Here is a 26,817-nt window from a genome sequence, read left to right as displayed (position 1 = left end):
ACTAATGCATGAAAATCCTAACCTCAAAAAAATCACCCGTTATATGTACGTATGTATATCCACAAAAGGGGAAGTATTAAATAATAATTTGTGCCGCTTATAAGCGTGGAAATTCAAAACGGTTGCGTTCTCGACAATGCGATGATTTGACAGCGGTGCAAACAGCTGTTGGTACTAGACATACATAAGTATATATGTATGTATATGTAAGAATGTGTTCCAGGCAACCGCACACCAGCCGCAGCTAATCAGTTTTATGTAAAATACACGCTGAATCATTCTAACCGCATGCAAGTTCGAATTAAGGCAATTCTTTCCTCATTTGACACCCCTATTGGAGAGGACAAAAGATATCTACATCCATAGGCTGCTATATATATTTCTGGACTAGGCTACACTAAACGTTGCCAGGTGTAATCTGCCATTTCCATTGGAAAGTTTGACATTTTTTAGCATAACATCACTCAGAACGTTTTGTCATTTAATCGTGAATTGTTTTATTTACAGGGAATTAAAAAATTCATCTCGGCCAAAAAATGGAATTAACTCGTGAACATTTTCGTGCGATCATTTTTCACAACTTTCGACGTGGATTATCACGACAAGAGTGGATCGATGAACTAAAATCTTTGTATGGCTCTGAAGCACCATCCTATAGCACTGTGAAAAACTGGTACAACGAATTCAATCGTGGCCGACGCTCGCTCAAAGACGAATTCCGTGAAGGTCGTCCAAAAACAGCCGTTGTGCCAGAAAGCATCGATGCCGTACGTGAACTGATAATGCAAGACCGTCATGTAACATATCTTCAGATAGAGGCATGCCTATGCATTTCTCCCACCAGCATACATTCGATATTGCATGAACACCTGGCCGTAAAAAAGGTTTGTTCTCGTTGGATCCCGCACAATTTGACAATCGCTCAAAAAAAGGCTCGTGTGGATTGGTGTAAAGAAATGCTGAAAAAATACGATCGCGGTGCTTCAAAAGACGTTTATAAAATCGTCACAGGTGAAGAATCATGGATCTATGCGTATGAGTCCGAAACAAAACAGCAATCGACCGTGTAGGTCTTCCAAGACGAGTCAAATCCAACGAAAAAAATCATTTTCGTTGATAAATATGCATATTTTCATTATTAGGCCAGAAATATATATAGCAGCCCTCGTACAATCTATAATGCCTACACAAAAGCTTTGAAAGCTTTTACTTAAGTTCAGGCTTAAAATCTTGAACAAGCAGTTTTTGTACGCTCTCAATTTAAGATCTCGACGTAAAATGCGCCAAGTCGTTCCATACGACAGTTCTAGTTGCTGCGAACGGTGCCGGATCGACACTCCGCGGTCTTCGTGTACACTCTTAGATACGGCAGCTAAGTATATTTTCTTCACTGCGTGCTGGACGTGGACTATTCGGTCGAATAGTATCCAATAACGAAATCTGGGTTTCTAAATGAGTGATGGTATTGCGAATAGTACACCGATTATGTTGACCATAAGTTGAGCGAAGCGCCCGAAATATATTATTTTCATTTCTTTTTATCGCCATAATCGATATTTGATATGTAAATGCGAGTATATTTATAGTTGAAGACAGCTGTGCCTGATTCAAATCGAAAATCGTCGAACATTTGAGAAATACTGACGCTGATAATGCCACCATTTGTGATAGAAAACCGACGAATAATAAACAAATGAGGAGACACACAAGAAGCAAGAGAATTGGCGCATAAGCTAAATTTCAGATACTTAACATACATATACATATTTACTAGTATATACTACATTTATAAACGGTAGCTGTCAACTTTTCTAGTGGTTAACTGACAATAACTATAATAAATCTCAACTAAACGCTTGACTTGCGGACAGTTCCAGCGATCAGGCGACCTTTAGGAGGCAGTAAAGTCAAAAGTAAAAATATAATAAATAATTGTACTCATATAGTACATGTATATGAATTTATGCATATGGAAAAGAGAATTTGCAAAAATAATAGAATCACAAACAAAATGAAAATGCAAAACTTGCAGCAAAGATAAGCAAAACGAGTGAAAACACTGGTCACAAGATAAGAATTTCTATTTTACTGCTTTCTTATAAACGGAAAAACTTCTAAATAGAGAAAGGTGAAACAGCGAACAGCGGTTAGGTGTATGTATGTGTGTGACACAGTGAGTCACATTAAATATTTCGTTAAATTTGCTGATAACACTCAGGTGTTAATCACATCAGTGAACAACAACAAGTAATAAAATCATTTCGGAAGATTTCTGAATCGACTTTTAAGTTGAAGCCAGTAATACTAATGAGTATAATGCATTGTTTGCCGAAAAGCATCAAGGTCATCTCACAATGCTACTTTGAAGTCAATCTGACTAGAAATCAGTATACATACTTTTCATTTGGGAGTAGGACAAGTACGAGTCTTCGATTTTTGACACAAAACTCACGTTCGCATTTAGACACAATTTCATTAAGATATCCGACATAATGTTCAATCATATGTACATATATAATCGAAATTCCACACCGACAGCTCTACAAAATTCGAAAAGACTGCGCGACGCTTACTTTCACCGATGAGGGGGCATACAACATGTAAGATCGGCGGGAGTGAAATATCTAATCACAGCCTTGAATCTGTCATTGACCACTCTTCATATACATGATGTGTGGTAATCGGAAAGGTGGTACCACTACTGGAAACTGTATTATATGAGATAACACTCTGTTTCCAGTATTAACCCTGGACGTGCTTTGTTAGTCGATTCGACTATCTATTATCGTGTTTTGCAAACAGGGGCAAAATAGCGAAACACGACCAGGGTTAAAGCTACTTGACGCGTTGGTTCTCCCGACATTATCTAAATCCACTATACCATCAACATGGTCTCCGTCATGTGCACAGCACCACCACAGCATTTAGCGTTATAAAATCCCAGATAATTCGAAGGCTAAATTAAAAACCGCCATGTAAGTTGACGATTCTAGTACTGTTGACAAGTTTAAGGAACACAATGAACTTCTCCCACGCAGTTTCTGCTAGTTTGATTGCGTAAAAATTACCGTTACAATCATCTGTTTGGAACGGAACCGACTCCTAAGAGAATCAAGGGATCATTCTTGCATTACGTCGACGTCATAACACAATTTATCGACCGGATTACAGACGCAACTAACATCGGACCCACTGAATGTCATTCAATGTGGTGCTATAAACACCTTCACCAACTCCCTGCTATTGAATGGTGTACTTCGAGACTACCACCCATTGCAGAGGAAAAGCTCGAGTTAACTTACGAATCAAGAGTTTTGCGCAAATTTGTTCTGGATATTTTAGTCCCCGCATGACTCTAACCACTTTATTTTCCAACGAATCTCATTGATCTAGTACTTTTTCCGACCCTTTCGAAACAGCACGTATCGTCGCACTCCCGTTAGATGATTTTGATGACAAGAACTTGAGTCTTGCCACCTAAACAGGGTCTAAACTGTAGATAATCATTACAACAACAATAACAAGGTCGTGGTCAACCGTTAGGTTTTAAACTACAGCGTTAAAAACTCGTTCAACGCAATCTTCATGATATTATCGGAAAATATCTTTATAATGAAGATGGCTGGGGTACACCCCCTTAAAAAGTGTTCATTATTTTTGCTAGTCTGATTCTGCCGATCTCTTTTACGAATCTCTTCAGACTGTAACGAGTGTTTTTTCATAATGAACAGATTTACACCGGAATTTAATTTATTACGAAAAGGATCTTTCGGAAAAAAACGAAGTTTTTGGTTTGGTTTGTTTGAATGTTTGGTTGAGTGTTTCCGTTAAGAAATAAAATTGACGCATTTGAAGTAATGATTGTCTATAAGCCATGGTTGAGGCGCCGTTACATCTTACGTTAGTGTGTTCTATGAACAGAGAAAAACATAGGTCCATTTTTCTTCACATATGAACCTGGCCATAACGTTGCAGACAATGGGAGAAGCCACGATTAATGACTTTTTAGTGCTTGAATTGGAGTATATTGATGTGGACGACCTTTAGTTTGGGCTCGTGTCGTACGATTTGTGGTTTATGAACTAAAAAAGTGACGAAAATATTAGCCAATATTGCCAAAAGTGTGCTCAATAATTTACAGAAGGTCCAAACATCTAAAAAAAACACCCTTTATTTATAAATATATGTATGTACATATATATATACGTATTTATGCAAGTAACTTGCATTGATCAATCGAAAACATATCTGTGAGAGACAAGTGACGAGTGAAGCATAGAAATCACGTGGGACAAATGCCAAGCACGCTGTGTGTGCGTAAACATCTATGTGGGTGCAAGGTGTGTTTGTTGGAAGAATCATATAAAACATACATATGTATGTACGTTATGATAACTGCAATTGAAAAGTGAGCACAAGCGAACTCACAAAATGAAGCCTCCGAGAATAAATGAAGTGACTTTAAAATATGTAGACATGTATGTATACATATATGTATGTATGTACGTACATATGTATGTACATATTTAGATGGGTAAATACGTATAATACGTATGTACATGTGTAAACTTGTGCACACATTTTTTCAAAATAAATGAATTTTAACAATTAAAGATTTTCAGCCATTTGTTCGACTCAAATAAGTAATCATGATAAATAAGTGATTGAGGATGGGTAGGTGTAAACAAAGCAGCAGCAGCAGCAGCAGCAGCGTCCAGTGCAACAAGCAAGCCTATGCAAACTGCTCGAATCGGTATTGTACACGGCCAAGCCTAAAAACATCCACGCCAACCAACGCCAAAATGATTGAAGCAGCGTTGCTACTTTGTATGCGCCACTCAATAAAGCGAAGCAACCTCAATTCTCAATTTCAGCCGACAATGGTTTTCGAGCTGTGGCCACCGAGCACTAATTGCGGCTGCAAAAGCGAAAAAGGCCGCACTCGGTGAATTCGTTGGCACCAAGACGCGACTAGAGCCGAACTAAAGACAGCAAGTACATTGTGTACATACTATATACATGCATATGTATGTACATACATACTTAGCAACACAGTTGCACTAGCGTAAAAATCAGTTATAATGATAACAACGCTTTGCCGCTACCGGTTGCCAGCTGCCAATATGCTGCATAGTTGTAATGCCGATTGTGCGATGCGCTGTGATGTGATCCCGTTGTTGACTGCAAAAGGCGGCCGTCGGAAATGTGGTAGTCGAAAGCTAGTTGTTGGCTGACGCTTGATAATAAAAGCCTATGTGGAGATACATACAAACATATGTATGTACATACATGTTACATACATACATACATATGTATTTGCGCGCACGTCACAAGTCAGTGGTTTACTGGCGCTGCAAACGGGGCCTGCAGCCATGGCAATTCATATATTTTTGATTTTGTGTGCGCAGAGCAGAGCAGAGCGCAATACCGCACAGCTTTTGGGGGGAGATTGCCGTCTAAATCCAATGAATTGCGCACCCACCGCTACAAAATGCGACGATGCGTTGCAACACATGTCGGCATGCATACCTGTGTTTGTATGTACATATGTTTGCATGTTCATCGTGCCTGAAATTCGTTCGAACGACGGCACAAAAGCGCAAGTGAAGCATAGCGCGCAAGCGTACACCATAATTTGTTGAGCTGCCGCTGGTACACCTGTAGCTCTGCAACTTTTCGATGAAGGAGAAGCCATGAATTTGTCAGCGCGAAACGTCAAACGCGCACAATTTGTATGATGAGCATCATGGTGCATGTCTGCACCTGCTATACATATGTACATAGATACTAGCTACCTACATATTTGCATACATACATATACATACATACATATATTAGCTACACGTACATACATACATATGTAACTACTATATGTAACCACCTGATGTATACTTACATACATAATCGCTGAAGAATCATATCAGCCGAAATTCATCATAATTTTTCTAAAGAACTTGAAGAAAATTATTATTATTAATTATCCACAAACTTCGAATGATACTATACTATACATATGTACATACATATGTACATATGTATATAATATTATTATCCCCATTAATTTTAAATATGGTTGCGAGTTTTGTAATTTTTGTAAATTTTCATTTTTTAATTCGAATTTCGGAAATAAAAAAAAAAAATCAAAAAGAAAATATTTAACTGAAAAACAAAATTTTTTTGAAAAATATTTTTTTTATGCAACATTTAAAAAAAAATAAGTTTTTTATACAAAAATTTTTTCAAAAATATTTTTTTAAAATAAATTAAAAAAAAATAAAATTTAATTTTCAAAAAGAAAATATTTAATTAAAAAATAAATTTTTAATACAAAATGTTTGGCATAAAAATAAAATTTTAATTTTCAAAAACTTGTTTTGTGATATTTTAAATTAAATAAAAAAATTTAAATTTTAATATAACTTCTTTTTTAGTTTTTAATTTTTGGGAAATTTTTATTTCAATCCTTAATATTTTGGTATATCGAAAATTTATTTCTTAATTCGAAAATGTAATAAAAAATTTAAAATTGAAAATTTAGTAATTATTTCCCTAAAATCGGAATTAAAAAATATATTTTTCACTTTAAAAATTGGTGTAACAAAAAAAAATATTTTAAACAAAACAAAAGCTGAAATGGAAAGGGATTTAAAGGAAAGATTTTACATATTTCTAACTCAAAACTAATATGTAATTAAAAGCTGTTAAAGATAAATGAAACAAAAAAGTTGAACTAATTGAAGTTTTATCACTACATATTATAAAACAAAGTCACTTTTTCTGTCCTTATGTCCCCTTAAATGTTTAAATCTTGAAAACTAAGCAACTGATTTTGATGCGGTTTTATTTAATAGATAGATTGTTTGAAGAGGAAGGTTTATGTCATTATAATGTGAAGGAATATATTAAGGTGGCGTGGCACTCGGACAAAATGTGGTAAAAAACCATACATTTTTTGTTTACACAGCCATACATCATAAAATAATCCACCGATTAAAATGAAACTTACTTGAAGTTAAACTTTGAAATATTTACTTTCGTTCTGCATCAAAAAAAATAGTTGATTCATTTCTTATTTAACCAAAATTGTTTAAACAAGAGCACTACTTTTTCCAAAAAAAACTGTTTGTGTGTTTGTTCGCTGTCAACCGAATGAAATATTAGAAGTTATGTGGGAATCTCATCCCACCTCATTCGTGTTGAATTAGATCGTATGGTGAAAGAACTCGGTACGTACACATGTATGTAAGTACATATGTACGAATCTCTCGCATCATTAAATTTCGGACGTATGTATGTATGTATGTATTTTCAATTCATGTCGTTATTACCGTACTGAATTCCATGTAATTCGGGGGTGTTGTGGAATCTGATAGTTGTCGGAATCGGAATTGAAACCGATCAAAAAAAGCAGTAGGTGTCATGAATTCAGATATTATTGGTTTGATGTTCGAAACAGAATTTGTATCGGTTTTGGGTGTCATCGAAACCAATTTTATCGGTTTTGCTATCAAAAATAAAACAAGAAGATAATCGCTAGCAGATTTGTATATTCACTTTATATTTCTGTGTGTTGTTAGACGGTTGAGAAAAAATGTAAGTTAAGGAATTTATTTATTATATTCTAACGAAGTAATTAACTTAATTTTTGTAGGGGAAAACATAAGAATAGAACGCAAAATACGATCATAATTGAATTTATGAAAAAAAATCCAGATATCTTAAGAGGGTTTACGAAACACAATAAACCGACAATAGAATCGTTATGGCAGGAATCGCTTAATGCTTCAGGTCCTCCACACAAAGATGTAAACGGGTGGAAAAAGGTAAGTAAATTTCAGTCAAAATTAAACTGCAATTAAAACAAACTTATTTCTATAGGTTATAACTGAGTGGAAGAGCGAAATCAAAAGAAATTTAGCTCACAACAAAATTGAGAGTCGAGCAACAGGATGTGGCCCATTTTCTAAATATCAGCTCACTCCAACCGAAGGAACTATTTTGCGTTTTTGTGGCATTTCTCAAACTATAGAAGGCATACCAGGTGTTGCTCTTGGCACCCAACCCGTCAATGAAAATTTAAATATTACAAGCAGGGGTGAATGTAGATTTGTCTTCCTCATCGTCAGAGCAACAAAATATAAACTCAAGTTATAATGCATCCAATAGACAACAAGATGCCGACGATATACTCTCCAAGTCACAAGGGCAACCCGAAATAAATGCTAGCGTACCTAGAAGGCAAACATTAGAGAGTAAAGCAGATCGCTTAAAAAGATTTTTAGATGAGGAAGATAAAAAAATTGAGATATATTGAAAAAATTTCATCAGATAATAGAACTGCAATCTAAAAATGCTAGCAGCTTGAGGCGTATATACCAAGCAATAAATAATAATAATAATTTTTGGTCACATGTCAATAAATTAGAGCTTAAAACTAATATGAGGGTTTCGTCATCTTCACGTGAGAACAGGCTATTTCCAGAGATGCTGCTAAAAGTTGGCAATGGAGAATTAACCCAAAGTGAGGGAAGGATTAACCTAGAAAACCTATGTGTTTTGATAGACAACATCCAAGAGTTAGTCAACAATGTCTATCCTGACATTGATAACAAAAGTTATAAGACAATATCTTGGTTTAAATAAAGAGCTATTCTGTCACCAACTAACGAACAAGTAGGTAAAGTAAATAACTTGATTCTTTCAAAGGTTGATGCGCCGACGAAAATATACTACTCGGTCGATACTGTTCTCGATTTGGAAGAAGCTGTTCATTTTCCTACAGAATTTCTAAACTCTTTGAACCCATCTGGACTCCCTCTTCACAAAATGGCGTTGAAAGTAGGTTGTCCTGTTATTTTATTAAGAAACCTGAATCCACCTTAACTTTGCAATGGCACGCTGGCTTGCTGGTAAAATCACTGAAAACTTTCAAAATAGAGTGCACAATACTCACAGGATGTGGTACCGGAGAAGAAGGGCAGTAATGAATAAATCAAAACTACGGGATCGATTTTAATCATTTTTTCAGTGAGTGACATAGGCCTTATATTTTATTTCCGTGCGAAGCCGGGGCGGGTTGCTAGTTATTTATAAAAATGCCTTTTTTTCGAAAGGACATAATGGTAGAACCAGAAAAACGCAAATGCCTTCGCAATATAAATTCTAAAACAATTTCTTTTTTTCAAAAATAATAAATATTGAAAAATTATTTTTTGTTAAATTTTCGGCATAACAAAACACAAAAATAATTCAATTGTTTATTCAATTAATTTTAATGCATTTTGCAAAATTAATTTGGGTTTGTTCAATCCGGTAGCTGAGATTAAAAATTGATTTTAAATTTTTTTTATCCAGTGTTTGGGATTAGAAATTTTAAACAAGAATTTACAATATAAAAAATAAGTTAATTCAACTATTTTCAATTCATAATTTTGTTGTTGTACAGGTAAAAAATATTCCGCAAATAAAGGGTGATTTTTTAAGAGCTTGATAACTTTTTTAAAAAAAAAAACGCATAAAATTTGCAAAATCTCATCGGTTCTTTATTTGAAACGTTAGATTGGTTCATGACATTTACTTTTTGAAGATAATTTCATTTAAATGTTGACCGCGGCTGCGTCTTAGGTGGTCCATTCGGAAAGTCCAATTTTGGGCAACTTTTTCGAGCATTTCGGCCGGAATAGCCCGAATTTCTTCGGAAATGTTGTCTTCCAAAGCTGGAATAGTTGCTGGCTTATTTCTGTAGACTTTAGACTTGACGTAGCCCCACAAAAAATAGTCTAAAGGCGTTAAATCGCATGATCTTGGTGGCCAACTTACGGGTCCATTTCTTGAGATGAATTGTTGTCCGAAGTTTTCCCTCAAAATGGCCATAGAATCGCGAGCTGTGTGGCATGTAGCGCCATCTTGTTGAAACCACATGTCAACCAAGTTCAGTTCTTCCATTTTTGGCAACAAAAAGTTTGTTAGCATCGAACGATAGCGATCGCCATTCACCGTAACGTTGCGTCCAACAGCATCTTTGAAAAAATACGGTCCAATGATTCCACCAGCGTACAAACCACACCAAACAGTGCATTTTTCGGGATGCATGGGCAGTTCTTGAACGGCTTCTGGTTGCTCTTCACCCCAAATGCGGCAATTTTGCTTATTTACGTAGCCATTCAACCAGAAATGAGCCTCATCGCTGAACAAAATTTGTCGGACGTAAAGCGCGAAACACATTTCGAACCGAACACTGATTTTGGTAATAAAATTCAATGATTTGCAAGCGTTGCTCGTTAGTAAGTCTATTCATGATGAAATGTCAAAGCATACTGAGCATCTTTCTCTTTGACACCATGTCTGAAATCCCACGTGATCTGTCAAATACTAATGCATGAAAATCCTAACCTCAAAAAAATCACCCGTTAGTTTGAGTGCTACCGAGTTAACAGTCCTTGGCCGGTAACAAATCCGGGTCAGTTCCGGTTACAAAGCTTCTCAGACATTAAAAAAATATAATTTATATTTTTGAACACATAATACAAGTATAAAATGTTGACCACAACTGGTGGTTGCACTGAAAATTAAGTGACGTTAGGAGACCAATTAAATTGTAAATATCTGAAATGCACCCTCCTACAACAGAGTATATGAACACTGCTAGCACGGGATATTTGTAATTATTTATTCACAAACAAATGTACATACAAGTAAATATGTATGTACATACGTAATTGCCAGCTGCGGCCGTTGCAAAGCTAGAACTGCTCCCGCAACCAAGTTTTATGTATGAGCAAGATGTGTGGCACGTAATGTAAATGCACGCATATTAATAAAGCACACATACATATGAATTTGTACATATGTACGTGCATAGAAGCATATAAAAATATGTATATAAACCACATACCCAAAATGTAGATATGTTTAAATACGCATATGCTCTGCAAGTGCATTAGGAACAATATGGTAACACAGCAACACATGTTTTCGGAAGCAATTTCCAACAACTTACGCTTAGCTTTAGCGCGTTGACAACGTCAACGTCAAGGGAGCCATAGTGTATACATGCATACATGTGTATATGAAAGCATGATTTGCCAACCACTTAAAAATATATGTCTGTACTTTGTATAAATTCGATATTATTCAATAACAAAGCAAATTTAGTGTATAGTGTGCTCTAACCTTACATATTAAATTTTTTTTTTTGATATCGACGAACACAAAGAGGGATCGATAACAAAACAGCAATAAAATGCATTCGAGAAAAAGCTGGTGCGGCGTTTTGGTGCACAGGTGGTAGGGGTTGCATTGTTGTTAATGGTGCAGTACCGGCAGCAATGGCTGTCAACGGCATCGGGTGATCGCACTGCTTTTGCACTATTATACAACAGACGGAGGCAATCAGCCAAGCGTAAACTCCAACCAGAAAGCATGCAACAACAAACAAAGTTGCTTTAAAAAATACCATAACAACCTGCGCTAATAGCAACAATATATGTATATAGCTATACAAAAACTAATGCCAACAGAAAATATTTAATTACATATAGATAAAACAAGAAAAAACGTTAACCGAAGCTATAATACCCTTTACAGCTGCAAAAAGGTTTCTATAAAAGAACTTGATTTATATCGGTCAGTTTCTATGGCTGCTGTATGTTATAGTAGTCCTATCTAAACAATTTCTTCGTAGATTGTGGAGATGTCTTAATCAATAATCCGTGCCAAAATTCGTTAAAACATGTCATCAAATAAAAAAGAACGAGATTTTGCCGATCAGTTAGTATGGCAACTATATAATATAGTGGTCCGATCCGAGCCATTTATTCTGAGAATGTATTGTTGCCTTGGGAAATAATCCTTGCTAAACTCTGAAGAAAATTTCAGAACAATATCGTAAAACCTGATGGACAAGTTCATGTACATATGTATATACATATGTACATACATACATATATAGAGACAGACTGACCGATGGTCCGTTTTAGAAGCTTCCTTCTAGGTGTTACAAACGGGGTATAAGCATGTACAAATGTTCGTATGTACGTAGAGATAGTAATTATAGAGTGCCAGACTCATAACATAAATTAATAAATACGCTACAAGTACTTAGATTGGAAAACTATGTGAATTATATTGCACTTAAACGAAAACTACAAATAAAATGGTAAAATATGAAGAGCACCAAGTGCGCAACGAAGCAATTCAACAATGCAGCGCAGTTAAAGTGCTACGTGGCATAATCAGGGCGGAAGAATAACACAGGGCCGAACAAAACAGTAGTTATAATATTACTAAAGCATTTTTGCAATAAAAGTAAAGGCACAGTCAATCAGACCGGAAGTTAATTTTCAAAAGCTCACCACAGGTGTGACGAAACCGCTGCACATATGTATATTTCACCCCTGTGGTATGTGAGAAAATTTTTTAAACAAACACATTTCGCAAGTTCATTGTTTATTAATAAAATATAATATAAACATTAACTCACCTTTTGACCTATAGCGTCTGCCGCTGCTACTGCCTCCTTGGCCACGCCCACGCCATCGGCCGAGATGGCATGCGTGGATGGTGATGTCGCGTAAACGAATAATGGCAAAGAATTAAAGTTACGCAAAATACCACCACAATCCTTAAAGCGTCGGCACAACAACAATTTTTTTCCACACAAACGAGATTCTGGTGGTGCAGTCATGGTCATTACTGACAACTCTGTCACAGCAGGTGTAGCCGGTGTTCCTTCTGCAGCTTCGTTTTCATAACTGTATGTTGTGTTGTTGTTTTTTGCTTTTTGGGTGTGTTGCTCCACTTCGTCAATTTCTTCCTTTACCGCTCTCTGTGTAACGCACCCATTTATAGTCGATGACTCCTCCGCTATAGTATTAACAATATGGCTTGTTTGTTGCTGCTGCTGCCTATCCCCACCGGCCTCCGCTAATTGCAGTTGCTGTGGGTGTTTCAATGCATTTTCAGTTGTTGCCGTTGTTGTCGTAGCCATATCAATATCTTGTTCACTTACATACATATATACCAATACTAGGTGTGTAAGAATGTGTAAGCCGACTTTGTCGTTATGAATGAGCACTGTAGTGCGTGATATATCTGTATGATTTGGTGGACGGTTTCTAAACTATAATGCATTGGCATGTTGCAGATGTGTATGACCAATTTGCCCACATTGGGCTCTTATAACAAGTATCAATTAAAAAACTAATTTACACATACTTAGAAACCGAACGATGTTTTTGTGTTAAATTGTTTGCGAACATAAAGTTGGAAAGTAATCAAAATTGGCTAAAAGTGTCGGCCATATAACGAAGATTTATACGAAACAAAGACCGAAATTGGTATGTATGGCAAACGAGAGATGCGTCCAAACGCAGTCACAATCATACCTGCAAAAATGTCTTTGTTTCGATTTTTTCTCTATATTTACTGAGTACTTCCTTTGCCTGACTTCATACCAATACTGCCCATATATTGAACATTTCCTTTGTTATTTTAAGCTATTCCTGACAACTTTATTTAAATTTAATTTGTTAATTATATCTCTCGATACTAAAACGGCACAACCACTTTTCACACAACTCACTTTTCTAGTGGCGTATATTCTTTTAACGAACAATGACCTTGCGGTTTGAACACTATATTATACAAACAACTTGCGATTATCAAGGATAGTTTAATAAGCAGGTTTTCAAAAGTTTTTAATCAATCACTTTGCAAATTTCCAACAATAAAATAATGGCAAATTAAATTTTCGGCTGCTCAACTCGCGAGTCGCGACGATTGAAAATTGACATTTGTATTGACATTGCTTTTGTCACAGTTTCGTACTTTCGTTTCCCTTTTAACACTTTTACAGGGTTGCTCTGGACAATAATTAAAAACTAATTCATCATTATTTGGAAAATAATTTATTATTTTGTTATTTATGTTTAATATTTACCAGCTTTTTTTAGCATCACTACTTATATATTATTGCAGTAACATTAGGTAAATACTCTAAAATACAATTTTTAGACTTTATGTATTGGTAGATAATGTAGTTGCAACAACATGCTTAATTTTAAGATGGTGTTAAACTGAGAATTATATTTGGAACATATCTTGTAATATGAATTGTTTTTATTTATATTTAATAAATAAATGTTAAGAAAACTTGAAACATCATGTTTCATATAACTTTTTGAAGTATGGGAAGAATGAAAGGTTTTTGGTTAGGAATACGATAATTAAAAAATCTGTAGAAATGCATGTTATCTTCTATATGGAAATATTATTGTATAACGCAATTTATTTAAACATCCTCTTTTACAAGGGAACTACCGTTATTAAATATCTTTTAAAAGTAAAAGGAATAATAAAATAACATCAGCACATACTTTCATGAAAAATACGAAAAGCAATATTTTAAAAATAATGTATTGCAATTTGAATCATAGGTATTCAAAATATTTATTTTTTATAAATAAAGATACAATTAATAAATATAAATTATTTAATTTTTGCTTATTAACGTGATTGAAATTCGTATTGACCCCTGTTTTGTTTTCCCAAACTACATTAACGACCGAAGTCCATAAAGCCTACCTTTATTTCACTTATACATTAATCGAACCCTTCTCTCCACCAGATATGTGCGAGTGAAACAAGAGAATGACATAGAACTTTCCTGTGTGACAGATCCAATACAAATTTTAGTGGAAATAGTGAAACTTTCGGATATAAATTCAAATGACCAGCATAATAAATTTATTAAAGTTTTCTATCTATTAAATGACTTCGCTTTTAACAAATATTTATGGTACATTAAAACTTAAATTCTAAAGTAGGTGTAGAAAGTGTGAGTCTGCCGCCATAGTTCCATTTGAAATCGTCGTTGATACCAATTGGAAAAATATTAGCAAAATCACAAAGAAGCGAAACTCTGCGAGCCGCGTTAACGACGATTGTCATTTGGTTGGAGGTAACCCTTGTGTATATTCAGATTTCACCTAAAGAAAGTTATCTAAAAACTCATTAGCTTGGTGAATGCCTTTAAAGTAGGCGGAATATTTTTCTTTTAGCTTTTCAGAAAAACTGTGAATCGAGTAAATCGGTTTGTGTGGCTTTCAAAAGTTGTGAAAAGCGATAATAAGAAAAACGCATCAGACATTGAAATCGAATTAGAGAATCCAATAAGCGAAAAAGTGTAAAAGTGTGCGAAAAATATTTCGCCGAATTGCTTAAATTCCGGCTGTCAAAAATAAAATCGACTAGACTTGAGTTTTGTCTTGCTTGCGCGCATCATTGACCAAGTACGACCATAAGTAGTTGTAGTTGCGCTAGTCACACTACAGGTGTCCTCATAAGGGACGGATATATTTAGTTGCCGCACCGCTTAATCGACTTTGTTGCGGACGAGTGCCGAAGTGAATCGAGTTTGCTGGTTTTGGTCTTCGTAATTATTCGGTCTGATTGGTCGTGGTAGTTCGTCGAGACAAAAATTCAGTGCGATTGCTGCGAGAATTGAATTCGTCGTACTCGTGGGCTTTAAACGGCAAAGAAGGAAAATTTTCTTTTTTTTAATAGAAATTTAGTTTGTGCGCTACGCTCCACACACACATTAAAAATAAAATTTCAACAAAATGGCGTTAAAAAGAATTAATAAGGTATGTTTAATACGTTTAATATATAGGCAGCAATTGAAATGCATTTTAGGGCATGGTGCGAAACTTCTTTATGCAAGAAATAACGTGAAACGATGAGCCAGCAGAAGAAATGACGGGGAAGAATTGATCGAAAATGGGCGACGAAGCACCGACAGTGCTAGCGATAGCAACGACCACGACGTCTCATGTTCATTGTGACAATTTACTGACAGGAAAATTAGAGAAAAGAAATTTTAAATTGCAAACGAACTATGTAAATTAAATTATGCAGAAGTATTGAGCGGTTGTCATTTTGAGGTAACAAGAACTAAACTTTCCGGTAAATATTGGCGTATGAGGGAACTTAACTTTCAGACTGACTGGTTGATATTGAACATCGGTGTCATTGTTGAACTTTAATGCTTCTCCGTGATATAAAAACAATTAAGAAATAGTGAATTTTAAAGTGCAAATATCTTAAAATACCGTAAAGAATCACTTTATATGCAAATAAGTTTTAGATTATTGTTGTGCATAATACTACAGTCTAATTGTGATATAGTTTTGTTATACGTTTGTCCGATGTGATCTGGATTTGTTACTCAATTCGTTAGTATACATAGTAATTTATATGCCTGAGCATCGCTAATCGGCAATTAAAAATCCAGCATATTTCTAACCTTACTTTTAACACAACTAGCATGATTATTAAACATTTAAAATGCTTGTTCAGATTTTAATTTATAACTGAAATGGTATAAAAAAGTTTTGTACATACACCCCTCCTAAAAGTTATTTGTTGGTTTTGCCCTTCGGTATATCCAATATTCTTTATATCCTTTCTTCCAGTCAGCCGCATAAAAAGTTAACAAAAAGGAAACAAAAACCTTCGAGATAAATATGGAAACAAGAAGGAAATAGTTCAGTAGCAGCGCGGTCGTAGTAGCGCTGATGGTACTTTCCATTTCTTTTCCTCACATGTAATTCACTATATCGGAATACTCGATTCACTCCAATCGTGACGACGCTTCTGTCGCAGCGCTGCTACGTTGCTGCTTCTCACTACATACCAGACTAAAGAACGCTAAAAGTTGCTATATTGGTATAATTTATATAAGTAATTTGATTTTCTATCGCTTTATTAATTAAAGAGTTGGATCTATTTTGGAGTATTTATTCCAATTAAACATATAAATTCTGCGTTATTGCAGTCGACGTATATGAAATTGTAGTCCGCAGTTTACTGCGACGTTGACGTAGCTGATGTCTAATCGTCTCCACAGTGTTTCGACTTCGTGTACTATCGTTTGCAACAGTGTTGCCTTCTGCTGTTTGACTTGCCGGATTCTGTTTTTATCTGCCGTCTACAAATTCGTTAGGGTTTACATATTTTATTTGTTACAACCATATTTTCCGCTTGAGCTTTGTTTTTAGATATTGCTAAAACTTTTTTAAAGACATTATTACATTCGTGCTTGTTTTTAATTTAATTTTCAACCGTATTGCTGCCTTGCTAAATAAGTTAAATTCAGCTTTATTTATTTATTTTTTTTTTTTTGAAATTTGGTTTTTTAAAATACTAATTTTTAATTATATAAAAATGAATGTTTTTCCGTTTTGCTTATACGCTTTTAAATTATTTATGTATAAATTAAAGCGGAATAATTTACACTCAGCTTTAAAGCAACACTGTTTTCTATTTTATCCATTTCAATGACTATAGTCCCCTGTTTTTGCTTTGTTACTTTTTCGTACGTAGCTGTTTACAGCGACGTATCTGCTAAACGCGACGGTGGCGTCGCTGTTTCCGTCGTCGTCATGGCCATTGAATTTGTAAATGAAACTGGGAATTCTTTGCTTATTTAAAAATCTAAATAAGAGTTGAAAATTACCAATTGCAAATAATGAAAGGGTGCTTTTATATATTTATTTATTTTCACACATTTTTATTTGATTACAACCACATTCTGATAGGTTTTTATAAATATATAAGGAAAAGATATTAAAATGTGAATATTATTGGATTCGGTGATTCACTGATAGGAAATAAATGTCTTGGACAGTTTATATAAACATAAAATGTATTTGTATTATTGTTTAGCAGAGCAAAAAGAGTGATAATTATAAAAAATGTGCTTTCTATATTAAAGGAATTACCATAGGTTATTTAGTAGCTTCTTTCATCATTTTAATTCGAAAAGCAACATTTGTAACTGAATTAATGTCCTACATTTTTTTCAGCTTACCTGTTATTTCAGTGCTTAAAGTTAAGTCGTAAGTTTTTTTTGTGTCCAAAACACTCTGTTTCCATTGCTTTATTTTCCCTCTGTTATTCAAGATCTTTAAAATTTCTATATAAGTATGTGCTTAAACTCACGTAAACGTATGCGGAACAAAACGATTGAGTCGCTGTCTGCGTCAAAAACTTTGCAGTCACCATTGCCAAGTCAATGCTTTGATCCACACCAACAATGCAATTGGAGCTGTACATGAGTCATGCAGACCATACGCCAACCTCAACTGTTTACGTTGTGAAAAATTTCCCCGTTCATAACTAAAAAATGATGGTGAGCGAAACAAGAGCAGTTACCGGCAATTGAAGTAATTTTTGGTAAAAGCTAATGCTACCTACAAAAAGTCCGAATATTGTATAATTGTTGACTGCAAAACTAAAGTTCTAATATTCCTGTGGTTTTGTAAAGTTTATACCTATGCAACTGTTTCTCATCGCTCAGCAAGAGCAATCTATATTCAGGCGACGTTAGCCAGCCACTCCGTTAGCCAATTTATTTTTATATACATATGTATTTATAAAATTCTGTTTTCTTAGTTTCCTCAAAGCATATATGCGGTGTCGCAGGCTTTTTGTTGTTAGCCAAATGGCATTTTGACAGTATACACGCGCTTTTCTAACTTTTAGCTCGATGATGTTGCTGCTTGTCGCAGTGTCGTATTAATAATGGAACAAATTCTTTTACCTTCTAATAAATGTGTGGAACATAGAAACTACATACTTTGGATTGATCTCATCAATGCAGTTAGTTGCAAATATTAATGTGTAACCTTTGATTCAGTCGCCGTAACATACATAGCTTTGTTTTTCTTGTTTACTATTTTTATTTCCCATTTTGGAAAGCAATACCAGTAGTAAAGCCTAAACGTTAATTGGTGTGCGTATAAAAACGTGTACATTACACTCTGCGTTGTCTATATAAAATGACCGTTTGTGTCGGCCGTTGTCGTCTCCTGTTTTTCTTCTGCTTAATGCAATGTTCCCAACATATTCACTTTGCCAGAATTTGGAAAGGGCCAACGAACTTTACGTTATGATTATTTTTTTTCCATATTGTTATTCTGTTTATACTGTTGGCATAAATGCAAAATTGCGCTGGTTTTGTTCACTTTACGCTTGGCTACCTGTGTACACTTGGGAAATTTTTTTCGTGCACATGACAAATATTACATTTATATAAACTACTTTACGGTGTTCTTAGAAATTCAAACAATGATTGAAAATTAAAAACAATTTCGCAATTAAATCTTGCCTAAAATGCATTTAAATTTAGAATCATTTCAACCAATATGTATGAATTGTTATTGATTTTGCAATATATTTTTAGGAACTACAAGATCTGGGCAGAGATCCACCTGCACAATGTTCAGCTGGACCAGTCGGCGATGATTGTAAGTATAATGTGATTATTGTGTTTACCACATATACATACATACTTATATGTATAAATTAAGTCTATTTAATTTGTTTACACTTTGTTGTGTGCTAATATATTGTTAATTATGAAATATTTGTGAAAATTTCAACGTAATTCTTCGCGAAAAAGTTTATCAAACGTTATCTTAAAAATACAATTAAATTTTTTTATACATGTGTCTTAAAGAGAAAACGTCAGAGACTTTATAAAATTTATTTATGAATGATGTTGTTCTTTTAGCAACAGAAAACATTCCTAAAGTAATTTTGCGAAATGGTGACAAGAAAGCATCAAACGTTGTAGCGCTAACATATCAATTCTTATAATTATAAATCTATAAGCTTGTTCCGCACTATCATACAAACAAAGATTTTTGTTTTATTTTAAACAAATTAAAACTTTGCAAAGTAATAATTCTAATTGTGAGGGTTTTCCAATTCAGATTGCTCTCATGACGTTCACGCATCTTCATTGACATTTAAATTGCTCATTAATTTATTATAGATTACGGAATAATTACCTTATAAGTTATAATATAGATAGTGAGAAACAAAATATAAAAAATAATGGTCAATACTCACTCGCTATAGACATAGATTATATTAAAATGTATGTATGTATACACGTTTAACAAAGACGGCATTCATTTTCCATAACACCAAAGAGTAATATTTATTGTATACTACTACCACCACGCTGCACCTAACTACGTACATACGTATATATGGTACTACGATTTGAATGTTTGGGGCATAACATTCTATGTATGTAGACAATATAGCAATTCTCACTGCTTGTCTACACCCATTGAAATTTCAATGTGAACCACACCAAGAGTTACCTTTCAACCCACCAACCAAGCAACCATCTGCATCGTTGATTTTGTATAACGCTACCATCCCCATTGCAAAAACGAAATAAAAAATCTGCTTGCTAAACTCCACAGTGCTGCACTCCACTTCAACTGCGAAGCTTCGTTTTTGTCGGGTCGGTGGCAATGAGACTTTATAGTAGACCATTACGGGTGGGTGTCGGTTGCAGTCGAATAAATTCAAATGAAGTCGCAGCAACTGCATAAATGCTGCTTGCTGCAACGCCAGCGCTTTTATGGTAGCAGCAGAGCGACCGCATTGAGAACAGCGTATCGTTTGGTTTATCCCTGGCTAGGTGCATTTTGTGCTGTGCGGGTGTTCGTGAATGTAGGGTAGTGGTGGCCGTGGAGTAATGGAGGTTGTTTCGGATTTATTGGATCTGGGTAGAAAGATATTGTACACTTTGTGGGGGTTGTGTGACAGCTGTTGTACCAACAGCAGTTGTTAGTGTACTCAGCACTCTGAGCAGCTGTTATGCTTCTTTCGAACAGTGCGATCAATTAATTTCAGTATGCATATACAATATAATATATCGGTAATGATAATTTGCTAAAAGTGAAGAACTTGCATGAATATGTGCAATAAAGAGAAACGAAATGTAAAAGATAAAATGCCACTTATAATAAATCGAAATCTGTAAATAATTAAAAGAGTATACATATTTATATAAGTAATAATATAAATATTTGTAATATTTGACAAGGACTTTAAAGACGTTTAAGGTGTTCGGAGTTTCTGTTCAAGACTCTTCCACTTACATATGTATGTATGTACTTTTCTATAGTTTTTTGTTTGTAGATAGAGATAAGAAAGATATATTTATAATTGTTTGTGTCAAACACAAGATTCATGTTTGTTTTTAGTCATTGTAATATACGATTAAGTAGTTTCCGATAGTTGTTTTTATTTCTCCGGCAATCGCTTATCTATGTATTTTTCTTATTCTAAATAAAATTAATCACAATTCTTTCTTTTCTTTTTCAGTATTTCACTGGCAAGCTACAATAATGGGACCGGTAAGAATTTGCATATGTAATGGTTTTTTTTTTGTACGGGGTGTACAGAGTATATTAAGTTTGCCACGTAGTTCGCAACACCCATAAAGAAAAGTCCGAGACCCTACAAAGTATTATATAAATGATTAGCGTGACAAGCTACAATGGCAGAAACAATCGCAGAAGAAATTTTGAGAACTGGTCCGTCTGTATAGACGCCTACTAATCTATTAGTCTTTGATATATCGACCTAAATTTTTAAGCACGTACTTCTCTCCCCAAGAAGCCGTTTTTCCTTGTCAAGATATTCTCACAAAATTTACAATGGATTCTTATCTCCAAACTTATTATTATCCAGCATATAGCTGCCACACAAATTGAGCGATTAAAATCAAGATCTTGTATATATGTAGCTTCAACATAATTAAAAAATTAGTGCCTTGAAACTTTAGTTTCTCACTTATGTCTTTAACCGGTGCCTCAAGGAACAATTTGTTTCCACAGAGTTGGACAATATGAAAAATATGATTAGGGCGATGCGCAGTTTGAAAAAATTGCATTGAAAAAATTACATTTAAAAACTTAGAGGAGCTTAAGTGCATTTTAAGCAATTTTTTTGTCGCATATTCTAATAAATTTAAAAAAAAAAGCACCAAGAAAATATATAAAGTGATTACTTACAATGAGAACTCCAGCTAATTGATTTTTTTGCATTTTGTTTTTCGCTGTAAATTTTGCGCTTTATTGCCCAACAGCTGTGAGATAGTTGCTTTTTCGAACTTTCTATTTTAATAAAGATGCCAGCTTTACTTTTTCGAACTGGTGGCATTATGCATTACTGAAAGATCACTTGTTTTTAGTATCTATTAATGATTTATTTGTATACAAATCAGTTGAAAAAACCACTGACTTTGACGTAAGCAATATAATAATTTTCATAATAATAATTCTTAATTTTTTGCAGCCTGACAGCCCGTACCAAGGTGGCGTGTTTTTCTTAACAATTCATTTTCCAACAGATTATCCTTTCAAACCGCCTAAAGTGGCTTTTACAACGCGTATATACCATCCAAACATTAACAGTAACGGATCGATTTGCCTCGACATTTTAAGATCTCAGTGGTCGCCAGCATTAACTATTTCAAAAGGTTGGTGTACACTTCATAACTTTCCAAATTGAAATAAATTTATTAACGATAATTTCATTAAACATTTCTTACAGTTTTACTATCGATTTGCTCTCTTCTCTGTGATCCAAATCCAGACGATCCGCTTGTACCAGAGATTGCAAGAATATATAAAACCGATCGGGAAAAATATAATGAATTGGCACGAGAGTGGACTAGAAAGTATGCTATGTGATGCGCTCCAGTTCGTACTATCGATCCGTCAACTAGTAACAACAGCAACAATAGCAACATGAATGGCAACAGAATGAAGGATTGCTATAACATCATCAAGACCAACAACAACAATATAATAAAATCAACAATAGCAACTACAATGGCATAGCGCTCCAAAGTAAAGGTTTAAAATAATATAGCAGAAGCAACAACAACAGCAAAAGCAACCAAAACCACAATGTGAAACAATTCTTCTTCAGCAAATAAAAAATATGAAAAAATATTAAAACAATAAAAAAACACTGCATTAATTCAAGAGTAAGCAAGAATTATGCGTATAAAACAAGAGAAAAGAAAAACGCCACAGAAAGCAAAATAAAAATCTGCGGGGAAAAAAATAAAGAGAAGGAATAAAATTACAAATTGATTCATAAAATACAACAACAAAAACACATAAATCAACTTACTTATTATTATTACATTTATAATTAATTAATTAATTAAATTAAAATTATATATTCTTCAGAAGAAAATTTAAAAGATAAATCAGAGATAAAACAATAAAACCATATAAAAAATACGCCAGAATACCATATAACATTAAGAACCGCGTGCGCAGGAGAGAGGCAAAAAAAAGCGTTTAAAGCAAAAGTTTAAGATACAGTTACAGCGTAAAGTGTATGATGCAGCGGCGTGTAGTACAGCATAGAATAGAGACTGATTTATACGTGTAGACAGACTTGATGAGATGAGAGCCGATATTTGTTGTGTCAGCATAGTGTGGTAGCATTGGCAAAGTCATAATACTGATAATTTCGATACAAAATATGCACGTACACAAAAGTTGAAAGTTTACATGCGATGATGTATGTGTGCGCTAAATGGTATGGTTACGAAAAGGCATGCAAATACTTTTCATTATACTTTTTGATAATTTTCAATTTCATGCTCCACACATCCAATGCATTATTGCGTAATGCTAGCAAGTTTTAGCGCAATTGAGAAATGTGTGTGTGAGAAAAAGTACCCTTTCCAGAAATTATACGCAAAGTCAGACCGCAGGCCCCCAATATACTACTACTACACACACACAAGCATACATTTTGCGTAGGATATAAACCATAAAAAAGGAAATACACTTAAAAAATATAAAAAAGGTGATGATGGACGATTCACTCGTTCCTTCACACGTGCTTCGCACTCCTAATTGGGTTATATATAGCAAAGCATAGCGTCAATGGTGTAATCCTATACCTAATCAAAAGCAAAAACAAAAATTCAAATTTAAGAAAACAATTAACAGTTAAACAACCAACGTATTTAGTATAATTTGTATAATTTCTCTGCATAAAAACTTCAATTACAAACAAACATATTACAAATTGTGTGCTTACTTGAGAGCGTTGCAGAAAAAGTGTGTGAGACAAGCGATCCTAATTGCTGTGTTTATTTACCCTGTAATTTGCATTACATAATCTTGTTGGTGGATGATTTTTTTTTAATGGATTTCGTTCTTTCTGTAATAAAAAAAATTTAATATATATATATACATATATCTACCTTCTAAAACAAAAAAGAAAAAATAAAAATACATCATTTTAAGCTGTTCTTAAATTTTATAAAATCATAAATGAAAGAGGAACTTTAGTATAACATTTTGAAAGTGAGTTGTGTTTGTTTACTGGTGTGCTTAACTGAAATGAAAATAAATTAAATAAAAACACAAAAAAATATTTTAACTATTTCCATACGCCGCTTAAAACATACCAATAAGAAATAGAAATGCCAATTATACACCAAAACAAACCACACAGAGACTTCTACTACAAAGTCTTACAAACATACTACATACATACATACGAAACATATGAATACTTAGCCACACGCGCATTTGCTATCATAAAAGAAATCCTTGTTTTACTAGCGTTAGTCAGTTACTCATTAAATTGGGAGTAAATACAAATATAAAGAAAATTTAGTTTTTTTTTTCTGCTTATTTTTCACTATTTAGGTTTAATAATTTAACTATTGCAATTTATTTAAAATTAAATACATCATTTTTGTAGCTGCGAGATATCATTATTTTTAATATACATATAACGGTTTGAATGAAACAAAATAATGTATTGTAATAAATATTGTATAAAATATGTTGTTGTGTTTGCGGCCAAAGAGAGAGGGACTCTTAACAGCTACTTGGAGAACTAAGTGTACATTAAAATACCTAAAAGCGATTTATAGGGTGCTGTGGCAGGTGTTTTGAGGAGTGAGTGGATATTTCATTCTCAAACGTTCAATGGCGTGCGATCGCCAGCATATCAAGCAAATTATTGGAACTCGATGAAAAGGTTTTTTTTAGGTAAAACAGTAAAAAATATTTTGATATAAACGCTTAAACGCAATGTAAATTAAACTCCCAAGGAGCTATAGTGAATTTTTCTGCTATAGTGCGTTTACAATTTTTGTTTTTATATTTATTTTTTTTTCCAAATCGGCGGTCATGGATATGTAATATACATAATAGTCAAATTCACTTGCATACATTTAGGCTCAATGGAATTTATACTTTTATTATGGGTAAGTAATATGTTCAGCCAACAAGTAAATATGTTTATTAATACAAAATTTTATTTGATCTTTGAAAGATATATATCTTTTGCTTAGAAATACACAATTACAATAGTAATAATGATCTCAGACCACTGTGGATTGAAAATTTATGAATATGACAAATGGTTTCGCTGGTGAGTATAAAATTGAGAAGAGCAATTGATTCCATATTTCTTTTTTTATGTCGAATAAATGGACTAAGATACAGGGGGTTTTCGAATCTCGATCACTGCGGCAGTATAACAAAGCATCATATTCGACGCAAAAATGTTGTTGAATAAGTGTCAGTTCAGTAGCCACATCCAAAACAACAGTGTCCCATTATTGGTGCAGTGACATGCTTGATCGAACATCCCCGCAGGTCCTTTTCAACCGAGAGTAAAGTAGAAATAACAATTCATCGTCGTCGACAGCACGGTCGACCTTTCTCGCTTTTTTTTGTTTTTTTTTGCAAGAAGCATTTTACACTCCCCAGTAAATCGACAGCGCCCATACGAAGGACAGCCTGTGCTTCTTTACTCCTCATATGACCTCAATTATTGCAAATCTACAGAGCCACAACCAATTCCCAAGTCGCTAGCCGGCAAATCATGAGAAAAGTCTCAGAAACATTGTTTGCAATATTGTAGTGTTGTTGTTGTTGTAGCGGCAGAATTCTGCCGAGTTGACAATCCTTGGCCGGATAAAAATCCGGGTCCGTTCCAGTTACGTAGACTCGACTGTCGTGGGAACGGCAATAATGTAGTTGGTATGGCCGGCGATAAACTACGTCGCACCGATATGGTTGCATGAAAGTAGTGAAAGAAGAAGAAGAAGCTTCAGACGTGTCAAAATTTTGCATTTCGAACGATGACAGGATGGCTCATGATGTTTCCGTTTGAACATTTATATAGCGAGGCTCGCATGTTTGCGGTCAAGAAACCCAATGAAATATGAAACTTCTCTCCAAGCAGTTTATGCTGAAATGTATTCGCAGAAACCAGTCCTGTAGTTGTCTGCTTGAAGCGAAGCCATCTCTTAGCCACATCAAGATGTCTTTCCTTAATTACCGCGACCACATTGAAGAGTAGGTCGATCAGACTTTGGATGCAACTAACTTCAGACATGCACTGACCGCTATTCACAGTGGAGCCATCAACAGCTTCAGCGACTTCCTCTCAGTGAATGTTGTAATTGAAGTCAAACCACCATACATTGCAGACAAAGAGCTCGAATTGCCCCGAGAATCTGGAGTGTCCCTTGAGCAACTTCGTTCTGGATACGCCTTCTTATCCCAAATCGACCCCGACATACAAAATAAATGTCCAGCGTGAAATGGGTCCTCGCATGACTTTAACAACCTCTTTGTATGCACAGCGAACTCCACTTACATATATGTATATGTAACACCCATCTCCCTAAGGTCCGCCGCCCTCGAAAAAGCATTGTGTATTGGTATAATAATTTAATGGTCAATGTGAAGGGCAACTATTTGCTCTCGCTGACGCAAACATGCACATATGTATGTATGTATATATATTTCTGACACTCCGTTTGAATTTGCATAGAACTTTTTTGTATTGGCTGTTTCGCTATGCTTCTGCAATATTTATATGTGCATATGTATGTATGTATGTATGCCAATGTACTTATGTAGTATGTATTTAGAAGCGGAGTGCGATCGT

The 26,817-nt window shown here is 34.5% G+C and overlaps 2 protein-coding genes across 5 annotated transcripts in view; one reads left to right on the top strand and one right to left on the bottom strand.

The window, feature by feature from the left end:
- The window catches only part of LOC105234238 (uncharacterized), a 186,400-nt gene extending 172,596 nt beyond the window's left edge, over positions 1-13,804 (bottom strand). For all 4 annotated transcript variants that reach the window (XM_049449618.1, XM_049449619.1, XM_049449623.1 and 1 more), the window contains exon 1: positions 12,482-13,804. In XM_049449618.1, coding sequence (XP_049305575.1) covers positions 12,482-13,015 — 534 coding nt within the window. In that variant the 5' untranslated portion in view covers positions 13,016-13,804. The remainder of the gene's footprint in view (positions 1-12,481) is intronic.
- A 1,171-nt stretch (positions 13,805-14,975) lies between these two features.
- On the top strand, positions 14,976-23,678 carry LOC105234234 (ubiquitin-conjugating enzyme E2-17 kDa). Its single transcript, XM_029548521.2, has 5 exons — positions 14,976-15,644; positions 19,244-19,307; positions 21,190-21,221; positions 22,165-22,348; positions 22,423-23,678. The coding sequence occupies exons 1-5, from the start codon at positions 15,621-15,623 to the stop codon at positions 22,560-22,562; spliced, it is 444 nt and encodes a 147-aa protein (XP_029404381.1). The 5' UTR covers positions 14,976-15,620; the 3' UTR covers positions 22,563-23,678.
- The last annotated feature ends 3,139 nt before the right edge of the window (positions 23,679-26,817 follow it).

This window comes from Bactrocera dorsalis, chromosome 2 (assembly GCF_023373825.1).
Source record: "Bactrocera dorsalis isolate Fly_Bdor chromosome 2, ASM2337382v1, whole genome shotgun sequence".
In the NCBI taxonomy this organism is placed as follows: domain Eukaryota; kingdom Metazoa; phylum Arthropoda; class Insecta; order Diptera; family Tephritidae; genus Bactrocera; species Bactrocera dorsalis.
The sequence above is the reverse complement of the archived record's forward strand: the minus strand, read 5'-3'. Positions and strand labels throughout refer to the sequence as shown.

Excerpts from the sequence above, each read along its gene's own strand:
- LOC105234234 (XM_029548521.2), top strand. The coding sequence starts at position 15,621 with ATGGCGTTAAAAAGAATTAATAAG. Across the intron at positions 21,222-22,164 it reads AAGCTACAATAATGGGACCG|CCTGACAGCCCGTACCAAGG; the intron begins GTAAGAATTTGC and ends AATTTTTTGCAG. Across the intron at positions 22,349-22,422 it reads AGCATTAACTATTTCAAAAG|TTTTACTATCGATTTGCTCT; the intron begins GTTGGTGTACAC and ends CATTTCTTACAG.